Here is a 17218-nt window from a genome sequence, read left to right on the forward strand (position 1 = left end):
AACAACATAACTTTAACTTATAAATCAGACTGAATCTATTTTCTCCTTTCTTGCCATTAAAAGCATGATTAAAAATGCAAATGTTCCTCACCTTTGATTTTCTACAAGAAAAAATGCTTGGACATATGAAAATTTGGATTGAAAAACAAAAGTACAGATCAGTAAGGTTGAAAAAACTTGCCAAATTGAATTGAAAAATCTTGAAAAACAAAGTCAACAAATAATAATTTGTTAGTGTTTCCTACCATAAATGTAATCAATTTTGGGCAAAGAAAGGAGAACAGACCAGTGAATGATAAATAAAGAAGTTTCCAAACACCCCATCATTAGTATTCATATTCTTCACACTGTTATCTTAACGTTTCCAGTTCTACTGACAAGGAGAGTTTGACAAATAGGAGCTTTTTAAATTGTTCATCAATTTCTTTATTCTCATGGCCTTTACATTTGATTCAAGTATGATATGGTAAGGATAAATAAGAAGTCAGTCACTCATGGGCGTTAAATAGTTAACAAATGCTAGAACTGGATAATTACATAAAGTGGTAAGAGAATATACTACACCTCTGCACCCAGCATGCATTGTGTTTCATCAGGGTTTTCAAACACTTGAAAAAATATAGGTGCTTTTATCTGTTTTTTTTTTTTTTTTTTTTTTTTTTTGTGCGTGTGTGTTTGGAAACCCTGACAGAACATGTGAACTATCTTTTGTAATAGTACATCAATAAAATGTTTCTTTTGTCCTTTAGAGTACAAAACAACAATACAGAGAGCTCCAGTAATAGCTTGTATAAATTAAACTATCCTTCAATTCTATTATCTACAAATTATCTGAAATATTTAACAAATACTTATATTACCATATCTAAGAAAATTTATCCATTATGACCCCTTTTTGAACATTTTTCTAAAAGTTACTATTGGTCAGTAAACCATTTTGTTTTGACTGCATGCACAGCAAATGTAAAAACTAACACAAAATTTGAAAGTGCATACTTTGAAAAAAGCCTACCCAACCCCCCCCCTAAAAGAAAGCTTAAAAATCAAATAACTTTCCATCTGATGACCACTACAATGTACATACAGCATTCATCACGTTCTTCACTAGGTGTTGTCATACAACACACTATCTCATAAGAGAGGAGAAGTTTGTCCCAAGAAAAAAACAAACAGTTGTAAAAGAGGCTACTGAGGCAGTACATAAAAAATTATTGTATATAATCACATGTCCCTCTTTTAATTTCCTCAAGGGAATATTCATGAGTACTTCAAAATGATAAGTCTTTACCCACTGATAGAGCATGAGGAATTTAATTGCAGACAATTGAAAATATTTAAAAAAGACTTTCTGCTTTGACCAAAAGTTAAGTACCTACAGCTAAAATGAAGCTGAAGCAATAATAATTAATATTTCACCTTAACAACAGTTTTTAGCCACACAAAGCTTTCATTTGCTTCTGTCATCTAAACATAAAAACTCACTCCACCTCTTAACCTTTCACATCCAAGATCTCATTAGTAATTCTCCCTACTGTCAGCTATACAATTGTTATCATGTATGTTTGGAGAATTTGGTATTGGTTAACACCAGCCCTATTTGAAAACAGGACAGTGTACACATCATGCTTGTAATTGGACAGTATAATTACTGCAGTGTAATTGGACTGAGTACGCATTGAATAAAGGCTGATAGTTTCTAAAGAAATTCTTTGGGGCTGCGTCGATGGGGGTAACGAAATAATTTGGATATATCAACAAAGTTGAAATGGTAAATTGCCCACCGTAATGATTACAAAAGCTCCGACGAAGGGCTAATGCTCGAAACATCAGCTTTTGTAATCATTACGGTGGCCAATTTACCATTTCAACTTTGTTGATATATCCAAATTATCTGAGTATGCATTGTTTGTGGCTGCTGTTACCACACATTTTGCTGAGTTAAATATTTGGAAATGTTTGACGAATGGGCAAGATACCTTCCTCTCAAAATGCCTGTCTACATCTAGGTGTATAAACATGTTGAACCAAACTGTCAAAATACCAGTGGGCAATGACGGAGAGGCATTCCCTCCAGCAGAAGAAGGGATACTCCTAAATGCTATCTCCTGCGGTGTTAGGCTAGGGCCAGTTCCCCCATACAACATATCAATAACATGTAGTGTAAAACACTGCAACATTAAATGCTAAGCAGTCATCTGTTTCATATCTACAAAGAAACCACTTCATTGTGACTTGCACTTGCATTTAGACTTCTTTGAACTTTTTGTCAACTCTACCTTATCATCAGTCTCAGCAAGTTCAATTTTAATTGTACCAGGGTCAACAGACCTTGTGAGAGTTTCAATCATTGTTTTGAACATGTGTTCAATTTTTTCAACTTCCAAAGCACTGACCTCCAAGTAGCTTAGCCCATTACGTTTGGCAAACTTTTCACCCTCTTCATGAGAAACTTTGCGATTCTCCTCTTGGTCAGTTTTGTTGCCAATTAGAATAATCGAAGGACTAGTTTCAGTACAGCAACGGCGGGCTTGTTCTAGCCACCTGGGAATGTTGTGGAAAGTTTCATGATTTGTTACATCACAGACAAGAAAAATACCATGTGCCCTACGAAAATACATTGCTTGCACAGCAAAGTACAATTCTTCCCCAGCAGTATCCACTACTTCTAAACTTACAAACTTTGAGCCATACTTGAAAGACTCAGTGTTAATTCCCAAACTTATGGTTGCTGTACTCAAACAAATTTTATAATTTGGGTTTTGAAAGCGCTGAAACAGGCACGACTTTCCCACTCCTTTGTCACCTATGAAGAGGATCTTAAACTTGTAGTCATAGGTGGGTTGGTGACCCACCCTCTCAATTACAGCTTCTTCATCTATTTCATAACAATCAGACTGCTGCACTAAGTTCCACTTATGCTTCTCTAATTCTGCTTTTATATCTTTTGCAGATGGACGGCATGCGCTGTCATTCTCCAAACACCCAAGTACTAAACTTTTTACTAAATGATCTCCCATCTTCTCTATGTCAGTTTTGCGGCGTTCATGTTCCCTGATCTTCTTTCCATCTGAAAGAGATAAACATAGCAAAAGAGCTAAGTCAAAATCTTTGCAAGAGCCACTAGACTGAATCACTGTATTGAAACACAAAATGTAAACAAGGCATTTTGAAAAAAAGGTTCCCGTCAGCAGAAATTTAATGGCATTAGGATGTGATTTTGTTGAGTCATTAAAATATAAAAACAGTGAACTGCTGCAAGTTGAAAAATGGAACATCATGTGTGTGGTACATACTACAATTTTCAATTGAGTGAGGTGCAACAGATGTTTAGCAACCATGTTTTGATGTTAAAATTGTGTTGTTGTCATGGGAAAATATCTGCATTTCCCGTGGCAACATGTCTATTAACCTCTTTTGCCTATTAACCTCTTTTGGTGGGTTTTTACATCTGACAGTTGGCGACACACAGCTCTTGAGATTCAGTTACATTTGGAAACGAGGAAAATTGCCCAAGACAACACAGTTATTTTATGACCAAAGCTCTATCACTAAACTTTTACTGCACTTGAAACACCTAACATTCATATATAATACCTTTGGTGATTGGAGAAATTGGCCAGACTACAGGTTCATGCCCAACAGCCATGGCTAGTAACATGACACCAAATGAAAATATGTCCACTTTAGGTCCATATTTTGGATTTTCCACCACCTCAAAATTGTGCAGAGCAGGATAAGTTTCTGGTGCTGCATAAACCGGTGTGCCTCGCACAGGGGTGGCATGCATTTCATACCCTTGGATAAAAACTTTAGCCACACCCAAGTCAGCGATTTTGGCAGTGCATTTATCTGTCAGTAGAATGTTCTTTGTTGCTAGGTCGCGATGGACAATTGGGTTTTGTAAGCCATGCATGTACTGAAGACCTTGAATCACGTCTAAGGCTATGCATATCAGATTAACTGTTGGGACTTTTGGGGACGACTTCGATTCTTTAATGAACCTTTCCAAATCACAATGCAAAAGCTCTGTAATAATTATAGGCAATCGTCCTTTAGGAAACACAACGTCATGGAATTTGACCACGTTAGGATGGTTGAGTGACTTAAGGATTTTCCATTCTCGCTGGAACTCTTCCCTTATGTCATCGATTATTTGGCTGTAGCCACTGTTAGCGAGAGCGGCGTGAAACCTTTTCGCTGCTACTTCTGTTCCATTCCATAAAGCTTTGTACACTTTTCCATAGGATCCCTTTCCGATTTCTCTTTTCAGCACAAGGTCCCTCACGTGAGACTCAAGTGACTCTTCCTCTGCTTGTTCCTGATCCATGCTACGATTTCGTAAATGCAGGTTCTTTCTTCTCCAATCGATGTGCTAAAATTTTAAAGAGGGACACCTTTGAGTGAGTACTTCCGCAACATGTTGAACAAACAAATAGGCTGCTACTGCTAATTTAAAAGGTAAACAGTAAATTTCAAAGCAAACCAAGTAGGAATATCTGTGTTTACCTAAAAGAAGAAATTAAATTACATATTTCCAGCTAATTTCTGACACATTTAAGTGTATCTGTGGACGCTAAAATTTCCAAGCATCGCGACCACCATCAAAAAAATGAAATTTCTAAACACCATATGCAATACCCAAAATGTCCGTGAGCTGATGGATTCTAATTTATTCAAAAAACATCAAAACGAGGACGGTCGGGCCAGTCATCTTTATTGTTATTTGATCTTTTTACGCTGTTCCCTTGCTAACTAGTCGTAATATGGTTTTAAATTGTTGTTGTCCCTTTGTGTACTTTGAAGACATACGTGATTAATGGTGAGAAGATATCTCATTTTCAATTTCCAAGTGATAAAGCACTGAGACAAAAATGGATTCAGGCAATTCGAAGAGATGTTGGTGATAATTTTGTGATCGACGACCGTCATACCAAGGTGTGCAATAGACATTTCAAGGCGAGTGACTTCACGAAAACCCTTGCAGGTCTGAGAAAGCTGAAGCAAGATGCTGTCCCTTCGATATTTCAGTGGAAACAGGATTCACCACCAAAGCGAAAGGCTCCCAAAGAACGGCGCGTATTGAGTCCAAAGAGACCACGTCCACGACCACGTCAAATAGTAACACGGAACCGACTTGTATTGAACCCAAAACAAAAGAGTTTGCCTGTCAAACGAATATAACTCTCGCTGAATTTAATAATGTATCGGAGAATTCTTCAAGGCTGCCTAGAGTGTTGGACAACACAAAATCATTAAACGAAGCTGTAACTGAATTACAAGATCAGATCAGATGCAATGAAATTATGATTAATAAGCTTGAAGAAAACGTAGCTGCTCTTAATGATCAGCTAAAGAAGAAAGCAGAGGAATGTTATGCTGTGAACAATGAACTTAAAGTTTAATTGAGAAATGCCAAAAAAGCGAAAGAAAAAATGAAAGAGTTTTTGGTGTAAACAAGTTTTTGAACGATAACGCTGCAATGTTATTCTATACAGGCTTCCCAAATGCTTAAATCTTTGAGAGCTATTTTGAATTTTTACAGCCTGGTAAAAATGGTGAAAACATAAAGTACAAGATTGCATCGTATGTTGACAATAATTACAGTGGAGCTAAGCCTGGTAAGCCAAGATCACTTGATCCCAAAGAAGAATTCTTTCTAACCCTCTGTCGACTTAGGCAGGGATTCCCAGAAGACCATCTATCCCATTCGTATGAAATCCACCAATCTACTGTATCACGAATAATAGTTTCTTGGATTTCTTTCATATACCTCAAGTCTAGTAAGATCTGTATTTGGTCTTCAAGAGAACAAGTTGATCAACATATGCCAGAAGATTTTAAAAATAAATATCCAAATACAAGAGTCATCATAGACTGTACGGAGATTAAATGTCAAATGCCCTCGGGTCTTTTACTCAACAGTCAGCTTTATAGCTCCTATAAAAAACACACGACCCTGAAAGGTCTTGTAGGCATTACACTTGGTGGGAGCATAAGTTTTATCAGTTCACTTTATAAAGGAAGAATTTCGGATAGAGAAATTGTTGAGCAAAGTGGATTCTTAGAGCAAGTGTTTGATGTTGGTGACTCTGTGATGGCAGATAAGGGACTCCTTATTCAAGATCTCCTTCAACCTGGGGTTTCATTGAACATGCCACCATTTTTAGGAGACCAGGTGCAGTTTAGTGCAAATGACACTGTAGACACACAATCAATTGCATCATTAAGAGTGCATGTGGAAAGAGCCATAAACAAAATAAAGAATTTCCACATTTGGGATAGGGTAATTCCTATTAATTTATTTGGCACAGTCAATCAGATGTGGTCAGTTTGTGCATTTTTATGCAATCTTCAAAATCCAATTATTAGTACATAAATAATTATGGAACTATTATGGTTTTCATATTTTATTAACATCTGTAGAATTTAATGTATGGTTGTACACTTAGGTCAAAAGTTGTGAATATGACAGACAAGATTCATAACAGTGAAAAAGGGTGATATTCTGTTTTGAAATATTTAGAGATGCAGATATAATAATCATATTAATTATCAGTCCAACACTGAAGCATATTTTTCTGGAATAGCAAACATTTATTAGGATCAAAATAATATGATTTTTAGGGAAAATGTGAGTTAACACTGTCATATGCAAAACTTATAGTTATGATGACATTTTGCTTTAAAGAAAAAGTATCTCTGATCACTGTTTGTTTCAATATTGTGCAGGTACTCGTCTACCAGATATGTAATTGTTCTCTGCATTCCTGTAGGAACTGAGTGGTTCAGTGACTCAACTCTTTTACCAGACTTTTTAATGTGGCGATCAACTTCGGCTCGTGTGAAAAAGGGAGCTTTCTCGAAAGACGTGTTCCATCCCGTGTTTGGAAAAGCTAACTTTCTTGGTTCAGGCAATGTAGAGTCTGAAGAAGAAATCTTCGGATAACTACTCTGCGAAGAAAGACTGTCCCTTTTCCTCTTTGTGTAAACATTGTTTTCATCAGGATCATAGATAAGACCTTCGAGGCCTCTACTAATGTATTCGTCAACTCTGAAGAGTAAATGTGAACAAATAAATTTACGCGATATATACAACAACTAGTTAATTGATAAACTACGGTTTTTAAAATCTGGTCATAATATTCACATTACTAAGTTGGAAGTTTTACTTATATGTTTAACTGAACGATTGGTAAAACTTCGCGGAATCGCATTAGTCTTAATTTAAATTATAAAAAACTTACGGTTGAATAAACTACAAAAAGCAATGATTAATGGACTTGATTGACAGGTGTTCTTCAAAACTGATATTTCATACAATACTAACATATAATACAGGCCCAATGCTTTGTGTTTGCGTAGTGCTGTGCGAAGGAAAATTCGCGGAATCGCGTTACAAAAACTTACCGTTTCACAAGCAAAGCATTCGTGAGTAAACCTTTGCATGAGTCCCCGCGGCATTTCAACCAGAATTTCAATTAAGAGTTCTTAAACAGAAGTGGTTTCCGTCCGTTTGAAGAGGATCCTGGCACATCTTCGCTTAGAAAGCAAGGGCCGTAAACTACTGGCAGAGATGATAACGACGCCATTTTGTTTCGAGGCCCGACCGTCCTCGTTTTTTTGTTTTTTGAATAAATTAGAACCCATTACCTCACGGACATTTTGGGTATTGCTTATGGTGTATACATTCTTGTTAATTTATGTCACTCACTCTTCCCGTAGCGCCCTCTAGCCTCTTAAACGCACTTCGGTGACTAAAAAACAGACAAGCAAAAACAAAAAAGACAAGAAACTAGAACAAAGAAACCTGTTGAGTTTCCCCTTTTGACTACCGGTAACTTTTAGCCAGCAATTCTTTTCTGCCTGTCGTGGAGGTTAACTTTTCTATTAAACGCGGGCGTGATTCGCCCCGGGGAAAAGGCCCTGGGAACGAGGTTGGATTTTTCCAGAAATCTATCAAAAATGACTGCACTCTGTGCGACCTTCTAATCATGAAAGGGAAAAATCTATTCAAGAAAAGTATGATCGCTCGCATAGACATTTCTGTTCTCGTATTCGAGCGAGTCTATGTTTTACTAACTTTGATAAACCACGCCCTTCACCAGTGCATCTACCTATTGCTTATCCAAGATTGAAGTGGGGACTGCCCTATAAGCATTTACGAGGAGCAACTAAGATTTTCAAAGTGGTGATCTCATTTAAGAATTTCAGTACTAGTGTGCCTTGGCTGAAGAGGCTTATAACGCATACCGTTACTATACCTTGTGGATCAGTGAACCTGAATTCATGCAGAGAGAAGCACCGAGACAAAGGGTACCATATATTTTCTCGAATAAGTGTGCACCGGCACTCGAATGAGCGCTCTCCTATGAATAAGCGCCCACCCCTCGGCCATAATAATATCAAACAAGCACCCCTCTCGAATATGCCCCTCTCCCCCCCACAGGTGGCCCAGGGTCTGTCACAGCTCTTTCACGGTGGATTATTATAGAGGTTGTATAGTGGTTTCGTTGGACTTGCTTTTGAGCTCCGTAAATTTCAAGTTGTGTGAAATAATAAAAGAAATAGTCTTACCTTCATACAGAGTAGTCTGTGCTGTTCTTGTCGCGATTTGAGGCCGTTTTGTTGTGTTTCAGCTCAACTTCCTAGCACTACCAAGTGAAAGGGAAGGTAGAAAACCTCTGTCTCACACACGCTCGCCAAAATTGCTCGAAAAACACACTTAAATACTTCCCCTTGAATCGAAACTTGGCAGCACGAAAGCCAAATGGTTGCCCTTCAAGTTCATCAAAACAAATCCCACAAAAGTTGGGTTGTCGAGCTACCAGCCCAGCGAAAATCGCAAATTTACAGCGATTTCAACGTCGTTAGAATGCGCGTCCATCAAAACGTGTGCAGTCAAAAGTTCGTTACGACGCATTCAGCCTGGACATTAGCAAAATTAGACCCAATGGGTAGCCCCACGATATGAATGATTAGTCAGAAATAAATACCAACCCACACGTGCAGTGGATATTTTGCTAAAATGGCTATTGTCAACTGTGGCCAATGTTTAGTAAAACAGCTAGCCATTTAGCAAAATATTCCCTCCACTTGTGGATTGGTATTTATTTCTGACTAATCATTCATATCGTGGGGCTACCCATTGGGCCTTGTTTTGCTAGTGTCCAGGCTGAATGCGTCGTAACGAACTTTTGACTGCACACGTTTTGATGGACGCGCATTCTAACGACGTTAAAATGGCGGTCAATTTTCGATTTTCGCTGGGCTGGTTGCTCGACAACCCAACTTTTGTGGGATTTGTTTTGATGAACTTGAAGGGCAACCATTTGGCTTTCGTGCTGCCAAGGTTTGATTCAAGGGGAAGTATTTAAGTGTGTTTTTCGAGCGATTTTGGCGAGCGTGTGTGAGACAGAGGTTTTCTACCTTCCCTTTTATTTGGTAGTGCTAGGACGTTGAGCTGAAACACGGCAAAACGGCCTCAAATCGCGACAAGAACAGCACAGACTACTCTGTATGAAGGTAAGACTATTTCTTTTATTATTTCACACAACTTTATATTTACGGAGCTCAAATGCAAGTCCAACTAAACCACTATACAAACTCTATAATAATCCACTGTGAAAGAGCCTGTGACGAAGCCTGGGCTGCCTGTGCTCCCCCCTCCTCTCTCACGTAGGATAGGATAGGATAACTTTATTTATACACGGTTTTTCCATCAGTTGATTTAGTTAATTATCCATACTAGTAAACCTATCTGTCTAACTACAATAATATTTAAAAGTAAGACCTAGTTTAAACGTCGCGCTACAGTCGAATTTAATTCAAAGTCCCACAAGCAATTAAATTCGACGATAGCACGACGTCTAAAACGAATTAAATTCGTCCTAGACGTTTTATCCGTCTTACAGATAAGATGTCGATAACGCGTCTTCAGTTTTAACGTCGCACTTGCGTCGCGTCGAATGAAATGCATACATTTTCTTAATTTATTTTGGCGAGCCCGCAGCGACCCGTGGCGAGCTTTTCGAGTGACACCTCTGACCAGAAGCACTGTATTTGGGAAGAGAATTAAATTCGTCCGTATTGATTTCGACGCATAAAACCACGCCACGATTTATGTCGACGGAACGACGAATAAATTCGTCTTAATTAATTCGACTATAGCGCGACGTATAAATTAGGCCTAACAGTTCAAATAAAAGAAAGAAATAAAATAATTCTGCTTTTGACGAAGGCCGTGTCTAAAATTTACTTAAAATTAAGATCTTACTTTAAACTGTGGCGATTTAATTTAGATTTGAAATCAGTCGGCGAAGACGCTTGTCTTAGGTCTACAGGTAAGTTGTTCCACAACTGAGCTCCGCTGAACAAAAAACTTCTCTTGAGATAGTTAGTTCGAGGTTGTGGAAGAAGCATTTGATCATATTTGCGCACTACAAATATTAAACTATTTTTATTAGTATTATTAATTTGTTTTCGGTATTCCTTAAACGATAAGCACTTACACTGTCACGCTATAAAAGTCTTTATCTCAGATAATCAGGTGTCATACCGTGTAGTGTTGTGTACGTGAAGGTGTAGTCTGATCGTCCGGGTGAGTGTAGTCCCACTCCCTACCCGCTCCATACAAACGATCGTCTCCATACAAACTGATCGTCCGGGTGAGTGTAGTCCCACTCCCTACCCGCCCCATACAAACGACTCATTCACGACATAAACATCACAAACGACCGAAAAAGAACAACCTAGCTTTACCGACAGACCGAAACAGACCAATCACGACCGACTTACGTCACTTGAGTCTTACAGCCAATAACATCACGGCAAAACCAACCGATCATTTCACACGAACTGGAATAAGAACATTCTACTGACAACAATCATTCACTTGACTCTGATGATGACTTCCGCACAGGTTGTCGAAACGTCAGTCACTGCCACCGACAACAGTCCTTCTCAGGACTACACTCACCCGGACGATCAGACTACACCTTCACATGTTACCCCCGGGTTCAAACCATTTACTGCATAGTGTTGTGTACATTAGGATAGACTTCTGTTCCAATCTTTGATAGTAGTCTTCGCAACCCTAGCGCCCGGAAAAAAATAATCCAAATTACTATCATAGCTCGCAGACATTAGGATGCGAGCTGCCCGATTTTGCAGCCTTTGCACTACCTACGTTGTGAGGCGTGAGTAGTCCAGTGGTCAGAGCGCTGGACTTTGGGTACGGGTCGGACGGCCTGGGTTCAAGTCCTGGCTGGGGCACTACGTTGTGGCTTTAAGCAAGTCGCTTCACTCACATTGCTTCGTCTTCTCGGATAAGACGTAAAGCCGTAGGTCCCGTCTCCTGCAGGGTTTGGGAAAGGAGACGTCAAGTTCCCACGCACGAGATTACTGTGTGGTGGATGTCCTCCCCTGGGTGGGATGCGTGGGAAGGTGAGATCGTTACATGGACTGAAGCGGCTGCCGAAGGCGCCTGATGAAATGCTCACGTCCGATCTCAACCTTACTACATTGAGGCTGAAAAGCCCCTTTAGGGGAGCTTCAATTAACGTTGCACAATACACATTACGTTGCGATAATCAAAATGTGGTTGAATATAAAGGCTATTATAAACTTTAATTAGAACATTAAATGGAGTGAGATGACGAATTCGTTTTATCGCACCAATGGCAGAAACTATCTTCGTAGAGATGTTTTCAATATCACACTCGCAGTTCATATTTTGATCGACATAAACTCCAACGGACTTAGCGGAGGTTACTTGTTCGATTGCGTTTTCGTTTATAATAAGAGAGGGACTTTCCGTAAATTGTGATAACTTCTGCTACTGTTTAAGTTCCCCATTCTCAAATAGTAGGGATATAAGGAAAAACCTGTTTGTATTGTCACTTTGTTAGTAACTTTTTAACCTTCAGTTACAACAGAATCAGCACAGGAGAATGATAATAATAAGTGTCCCCCAGCCCTCCTCACCCGCCCTCGACTAAGCGCACTCCTTAAAATAAGCGCTCCTTTTTTTTAGCCGAAATTCTAGATAAGCGCCTGGGTGCTTTTTCGAAGAAATAAGGTATTTTAGAACAGGAAAAGTTCAATGCAATATAGATTCTACCGATTCGTATGTCTCTGTAGATTAGATTTACTGAATCATATATTATTGACTTTTGAAAATTATTTAAAAATTTATTCCACAAAGGAGGAGTGGGGGAGGGGGTGAAGGATCATGGGAAGGCCTGTTCCGATTGCACTCGTAGAATGCTGGAAAGTTGCTCATTAGAGTGTCAAAAAGTTGCTGAAATTGCTAAAGATCCAAAAAGTTGTACCTTAAGTTCAAAAGGTACTTTGTCTTTCGTTCTTCACAATAGTTGCTCAGATCGGTCAAGAAAATAGCTTGAAACTTGGCTTTAAGAGTTGCTCGTGACGTTGGCGAAATTTGAGGATAATTTATATCTAAAAATGGAACAAAACGCGTGGTTCATTTGACATATTGCTGAAGGATATGAGGGAACTTGATCGAAATTACCTCTATTGATTGCATTCTCAGAGTAAAATAATAAATTTCACAAAAATTATTGAAGTATTCTGTGAAACCGTCGACTTTTTCGTGCTTGATATGTGCACAGCTAAACCTATATTTTGCTCAAAAATTGCTCTGAGAGGCAGAAATTGCTCGAGATTTCTAGAACTGCAAAAAGTTGCTCCAAATTAACGCCAAAAGTTTCTGTACGTGGCATGGTTCCTGATACGTGACTGGAGTCACTTACAGAACCCCACCCAGGCGCGTGTTCCACCCATCTGGTGCCCCCCATGACCCAGTCACTCCTTACCTCCATGCGGACATGACAAAACAGCCAGGAAGACAAGGCTGAGGAAGACTTCAATTAAGAAATGAAGATGTATTTTTAGTTCAAATTTCGCGGGTGCCTGTATGTGTTCATCGTCTCTTACGGCACCACACCTCAACTTCAGCGTAACATTTGTGAGCAGCGTTGAGTTCCAAAGGGAAAGTTGAATAATTTTCCGTTGGGGCTTCCGGTCTCAAATCACGCAAATTTTGATTATTTCACGTTGTTGTTCTGCAGAGAACGGCTGGGGAATATACAAAGTGTTAAAACACACCTGCTGAGCTATCATTCTGCCAATTAGATCTTTTGTTCAGCAACGTCCTTGTTACGTTACCATCGTGCTTTGCTTAAGAGAAAAATCGGTCGTGGACCATCCTTGCCCTTTTTAAGATATCACTTAAGGCAAGAAAGCGATAGAGCAGTTTTCTTTCTAAATATAACTTTTCGTTTAGCCTGAGGCCACACATCCGGCTTATATATCCTGTAATTGGATCTATGGGTCACCCACTCACTCAATAGAGTCAGATCATATTTTCTGCTTTCCGTTATGTCTTTTTTAGCTGATACATGGATAGGCCAGTATTTACTAAAGGAAGGCGTCATTGCACAAGAATTGACGCCTACTAGAAATAAACTGATCAGACTTAAAGTTATTTAAGTTAGAAGGAGGAAGTGTTTGAGTTAATTCTTTAAATCGACCGGATACTAGCATGCGCAGTTCGCATAAAACTTGTGCGTGATTTCACTCTGGTTCACGGCGCCATCCGACAATGATGCTTAACTGTTACAGTCAGAGTTATAGTCGCTAAAAACGTTTTTTTTTTTTCTAATGATTCAATCACGTGAAACAACCTCTTCTCGCCTAGAGGATCAAGACGTTGTATTGTTTATTAACGGCTAGGTAAGATCTTGACTGGTCAATTCGTGGTTTCACGGCACTGTGAATGATCATTTTCATCAGAAAAGACGACCGCGCTTGTATTTGATTAATGTTTTTGCTAAATCCTTACATCCGGTTTATTTTGGAGATCACGCGAAATCAGCTAAGTCACGCTTTTCAATTAAAGATATTAAGCAAACGCTTTTCTTTGACGATTGTAATGCAGACATTTCCACACCAAAATGTTTATTTTTATATAAGTTTTATCCACTGTCTTTCCGGTTAAATGTTCAGTTTACAAGTACTCCTTCGCTTTGCGCTGACACCCTCGACAACCTCGTTAAGTACACCGCTCAAAAATTTTAATTACATGCCTCGCTGTTGGATCCTGACAATCCCTTTTTGCCTGAAGCTAAAATTACCCGGATGGCCGAAAATTAATTAGTGCTGATCAATTATGGAAAACGCTTTTAATCTCTTTGTAGGAGTATTTAATGCAAATCAGATTTCCCCCTATTAGGCCATTTATTGAGTGTTAACTGAGAGCTTTCCGGTAACTTTATCTATTTAAAGGCCGGTGACTCAGGCAATTAACCGACCACGCATGATCTTAGTTCGAAAAGCATACCTTCAAAAAAAATATGTATACTGTGTATATTCATTTAGGTCTAATAAACTTTTCAAAGGATACAACGTTTTCTGATATTTTCTTTCTGGGATATCTCAGTGGGATTTGTGAGGACACTTCACGATTACTAATACTCTTATATAGGTTGTGGGCGTAGGACTGACTCCCTGTGTGCATCGTGTTTTTGTTTGTTGAGAGGCAAATTAAAAGAGATTAAGACTAAACTGGAACTTTTCCAGGTTTTCTTAAGTCCCGCCCACGATGCCTTAAAGTAGTTTTTTTCTTTTTAATTCTAAACCAGACGAGAGCCTTGTGGGGGAAAACCGGCCTTGTACGTGCAAGACCGAAGCCGTGATAAAAATGTCTTAACACTTTTCAGTTTCTTTTTTTTTTGGTTTCTGCTGAATGTGATATTCGATATATTTGTTTTTCTTTGACATTTTTACCCGATTTAAACTCGTCTTGACAGGTAAGCCGTCCAAAATAATCTTTATCCGTGGTAGTAAAGAAGGAAAGCAACCCAATTTTTTCATCTTTTTAAGTTTCACTGCCTCTTTGAAGAACGCTCATTTCTTTCTTGGGATAAAAAGATAAAGATGAACACAATTCAACAAGTGGAAATTGCAAATTATGCGAAATCCTGAAGTTTTATTGAAAAGGAAGATATTCCATGAAAAAAAAAAAAAAAAAGAAAAAAAAAATTTGCTTTGGAGAGTTCACGTGAGAGACAAACATCGAGCGAGACTACTCTGCGTGATTCGAGTGCTTGCGTGTAAACGCGTTTGACGCGTGCCAACGTTATTTTTCGCGCCGATTTCTTGGTCAGCAGGATCATTTGCGAGTTCAGGGCTAATTCATTGGATTACGGATAAACTGAGCGGAAAATCGAATATTCGAAATTGATAATATGAAGAATTTATCATGTCCGCTATCACCTGCGGAAGGTTCTCTTTCAGAATTAAAGTTTAGAGCTTACTTGAGTGCCAGCAGCTATATCGAGTAACATACTAAGGCGAGTCTTGAGGAGATTTCAGAAAAGTACTGCGTTGGTTGACTCTCATATCCTAGGTTATTTTGAGGACACAAACTTCTGGACTTGTTGGCGGCTTCTGGCGACAGCATTCTTTTCATACCCGCTTTCTTTTGGCTTGATGCAATAAAACTTTTCAAATACGTTGTTAATCAGAGATATTTTCGAATATTGCATATGCTGCGCTTTTCTGTGTCATAACCTCACCAAGTATGGCATGCCATGCAATGCCAAACGCCACACGAGTCGAAATTTTTTAGTAAACGTTGATCTAGTTTCATAAACATTGGAAGGGTTTTAGTCTAAAATTTGCCGCGATGAAACAAATTCATCAGTGCACCCAGAGTAAACTTACAAGAACTCAAAACATGCTGGTCACTCAACCGATCTACAATCCGCCTAAATTGGCTCCTAAGACATCGGCTTGACGATTACGCATGCTCATGACTACTGCTCCTAAGTAGATTACTGATCATCTGTTGCGACAGCCGGAAAATGTTTTGGAAAAATAAAATTATTCATCTTTTGTTGACAGTATTTAAAGCTCCATGGATAAAAGGAAAGCAATTAAAACTTACTTAGCGCACTTTAGTCCTCTTAATGGTGAAAGAAGGACTGTTTATCGTGACGGATTGTCTCCATTGAAACGATCTAGGAAAGCACTCAGAGATACTATTTCTTTATAAAAGCGTGTCGCAAAATGGCCTGCACTAGTGGTGAGAAACGTACAGAGAATCTTGGTTTAGGGGAAAGAAAAGCCCTCGATTCAAACGTAAACATAAAGGAATTTCAATCAAAAAAGTTCTCATTCTTCAACGGCGACGAGAATAACCTTAAATTGACATTGAAAATAATGATAACAAAACGTCAGCCTTTCGACTCGTTTTGCTTTCCATAAAGAGCCGTTATGGCGAGTGTTTTGTGTTTTAAGGATTAGGTGAAAGGCACTTTGGGTTTTAAGGGAGGGTTGAGGTCCCGGGCAACCCAATCAAGCCGATTCGATATTCGCATTCAATTAAGCGATTGTGCTTATTTGTGCAAGAATTATCCGAGGTTCAAGTCAAACAATTTGAGTGTACGTATCGAAGGCCATAGAGGTGAATTTCATGATGTTTGAGAATGAAATGAATTGTGACCCTCGCAGTTAATTTTTAAACAAAAAAGTGAAGGGTTTTGCGCGGGAGCCTGACTCTAATTCAGTCCAAGATAAAATCTATAGGCGCTATATCAATTTTACTGGAGTTTTTTGAACTGAGCGAAAACGACTGCTAGAATCTTAAAGGCCATTTTGTCAAAGTAAAGTTTGCAGATCGAGAGAAATGGCGCCCTCAGAACAATTGTGAATCTTCTTACTAAATGCTCTAATATAGATTAGAAATTAAGCCATCCTTGAGTCTGCGAGAACAGTTTTAAACTCGTGGGGGGCGATCTAGAAGGATCAGTGAGTTATCGTCATTTACCTCATAACTATATTCTTATATCCATATCTTCTTCTTTCTATTTACGGCAGCATTTTGGTCGGATAAGTACACATGATTTATCATAAGAAGGTGCCTCTGGGCTCCTGTCAGAAGTGGAATTACACACAGTCTGTTTAAATGACCACAAACATTAGAACACAATTTGCCGGCTTTTAAGTGATAGCCTTTGAGTAAATTCCAATAATCCATTTTGTTAGCCAAGGTAGGTATCATTTTCGCGTAGGGGAACCGGCATGTACAGTATTAGCTTTTTTCTTTTACTAGATACAAAGCCAACTTGCAACGCTTTTAAAACCTGACGTTAAGATAATTTCTAATGACCCTTTGCGTTGGTGAATTGGGCTGAAT

General features: G+C 38.8%; 2 protein-coding genes and 3 long non-coding RNA genes across 6 annotated transcripts in view; 2 read left to right on the forward strand and 3 right to left on the reverse strand.

Annotated features, from left to right (window-relative positions):
* The window catches only part of LOC148728256 (uncharacterized), a 39833-nt gene that overhangs the window by 525 nt on the left and 22090 nt on the right, over window positions 1-17218 (forward strand). The gene's annotated exons all lie outside the window — the stretch shown is intronic.
* LOC111339626 (uncharacterized) lies at window positions 403-4662 on the reverse strand. Its single transcript, XM_022946315.2, has 3 exons — window positions 4507-4662; window positions 3595-4372; window positions 403-3067 (listed from the first exon to the last, which is right to left on the reverse strand). Exons 2-3 carry the CDS (start codon window positions 4325-4327, stop codon window positions 2223-2225), a joined length of 1578 nt encoding a protein of 525 aa, XP_022802050.2. The 5' UTR covers window positions 4328-4372; window positions 4507-4662; the 3' UTR covers window positions 403-2222.
* On the forward strand, window positions 4723-7271 carry LOC148728257 (uncharacterized). 2 transcript variants are annotated; one of them, XM_088724648.1, is made up of 2 exons: window positions 4723-6283; window positions 6730-7271. In XM_088724648.1, exons 1-2 carry the CDS (start codon window positions 5825-5827, stop codon window positions 6778-6780), a joined length of 510 nt encoding a protein of 169 aa, XP_088580774.1. In that variant the 5' UTR covers window positions 4723-5824; the 3' UTR covers window positions 6781-7271. The 2 variants fall into 2 exon arrangements, with proteins under 2 accessions (XP_088580774.1, XP_088580775.1); XM_088724649.1 differs by having other exon boundaries at window positions 6774-7271.
* Window positions 6682-8439, reverse strand: LOC148728258 (uncharacterized). Its single transcript, XR_015988559.1, has 2 exons — window positions 7408-8439; window positions 6682-7051 (listed from the first exon to the last, which is right to left on the reverse strand). It is a non-coding gene; the product is annotated as an uncharacterized LOC148728258 (long non-coding RNA).
* Window positions 9677-15522, reverse strand: LOC148728259 (uncharacterized). The gene is made up of 2 exons (XR_015988958.1): window positions 12834-15522; window positions 9677-11353 (listed from the first exon to the last, which is right to left on the reverse strand). It is a non-coding gene; the product is annotated as an uncharacterized LOC148728259 (long non-coding RNA).

Source organism: Stylophora pistillata, chromosome 6, assembly GCF_964205215.1.
Source record: "Stylophora pistillata chromosome 6, jaStyPist1.2, whole genome shotgun sequence".
NCBI classification, from domain to species: domain Eukaryota; kingdom Metazoa; phylum Cnidaria; class Anthozoa; order Scleractinia; family Pocilloporidae; genus Stylophora; species Stylophora pistillata.

Coding starts and splice junctions, on each gene's coding strand:
- LOC111339626 (XM_022946315.2), bottom strand. CDS start 4,327: ATGGATCAGGAACAAGCAGAGGAAGAGTCACTTGAGTCTCACGTGAGG. Junction 3,068..3,594: donor AATTTCTCCAATCACCAAAG/GTATTATATATG, acceptor TATCTCTTTCAG/ATGGAAAGAAGATCAGGGAA.
- LOC148728257 (XM_088724648.1), top strand. CDS start 5,825: ATGCCAGAAGATTTTAAAAATAAATATCCAAATACAAGAGTCATCATA. Junction 6,284..6,729: donor ATTTCCACATTTGGGATAGG/GTAATTCCTATT, acceptor AATATTGTGCAG/GTACTCGTCTACCAGATATG.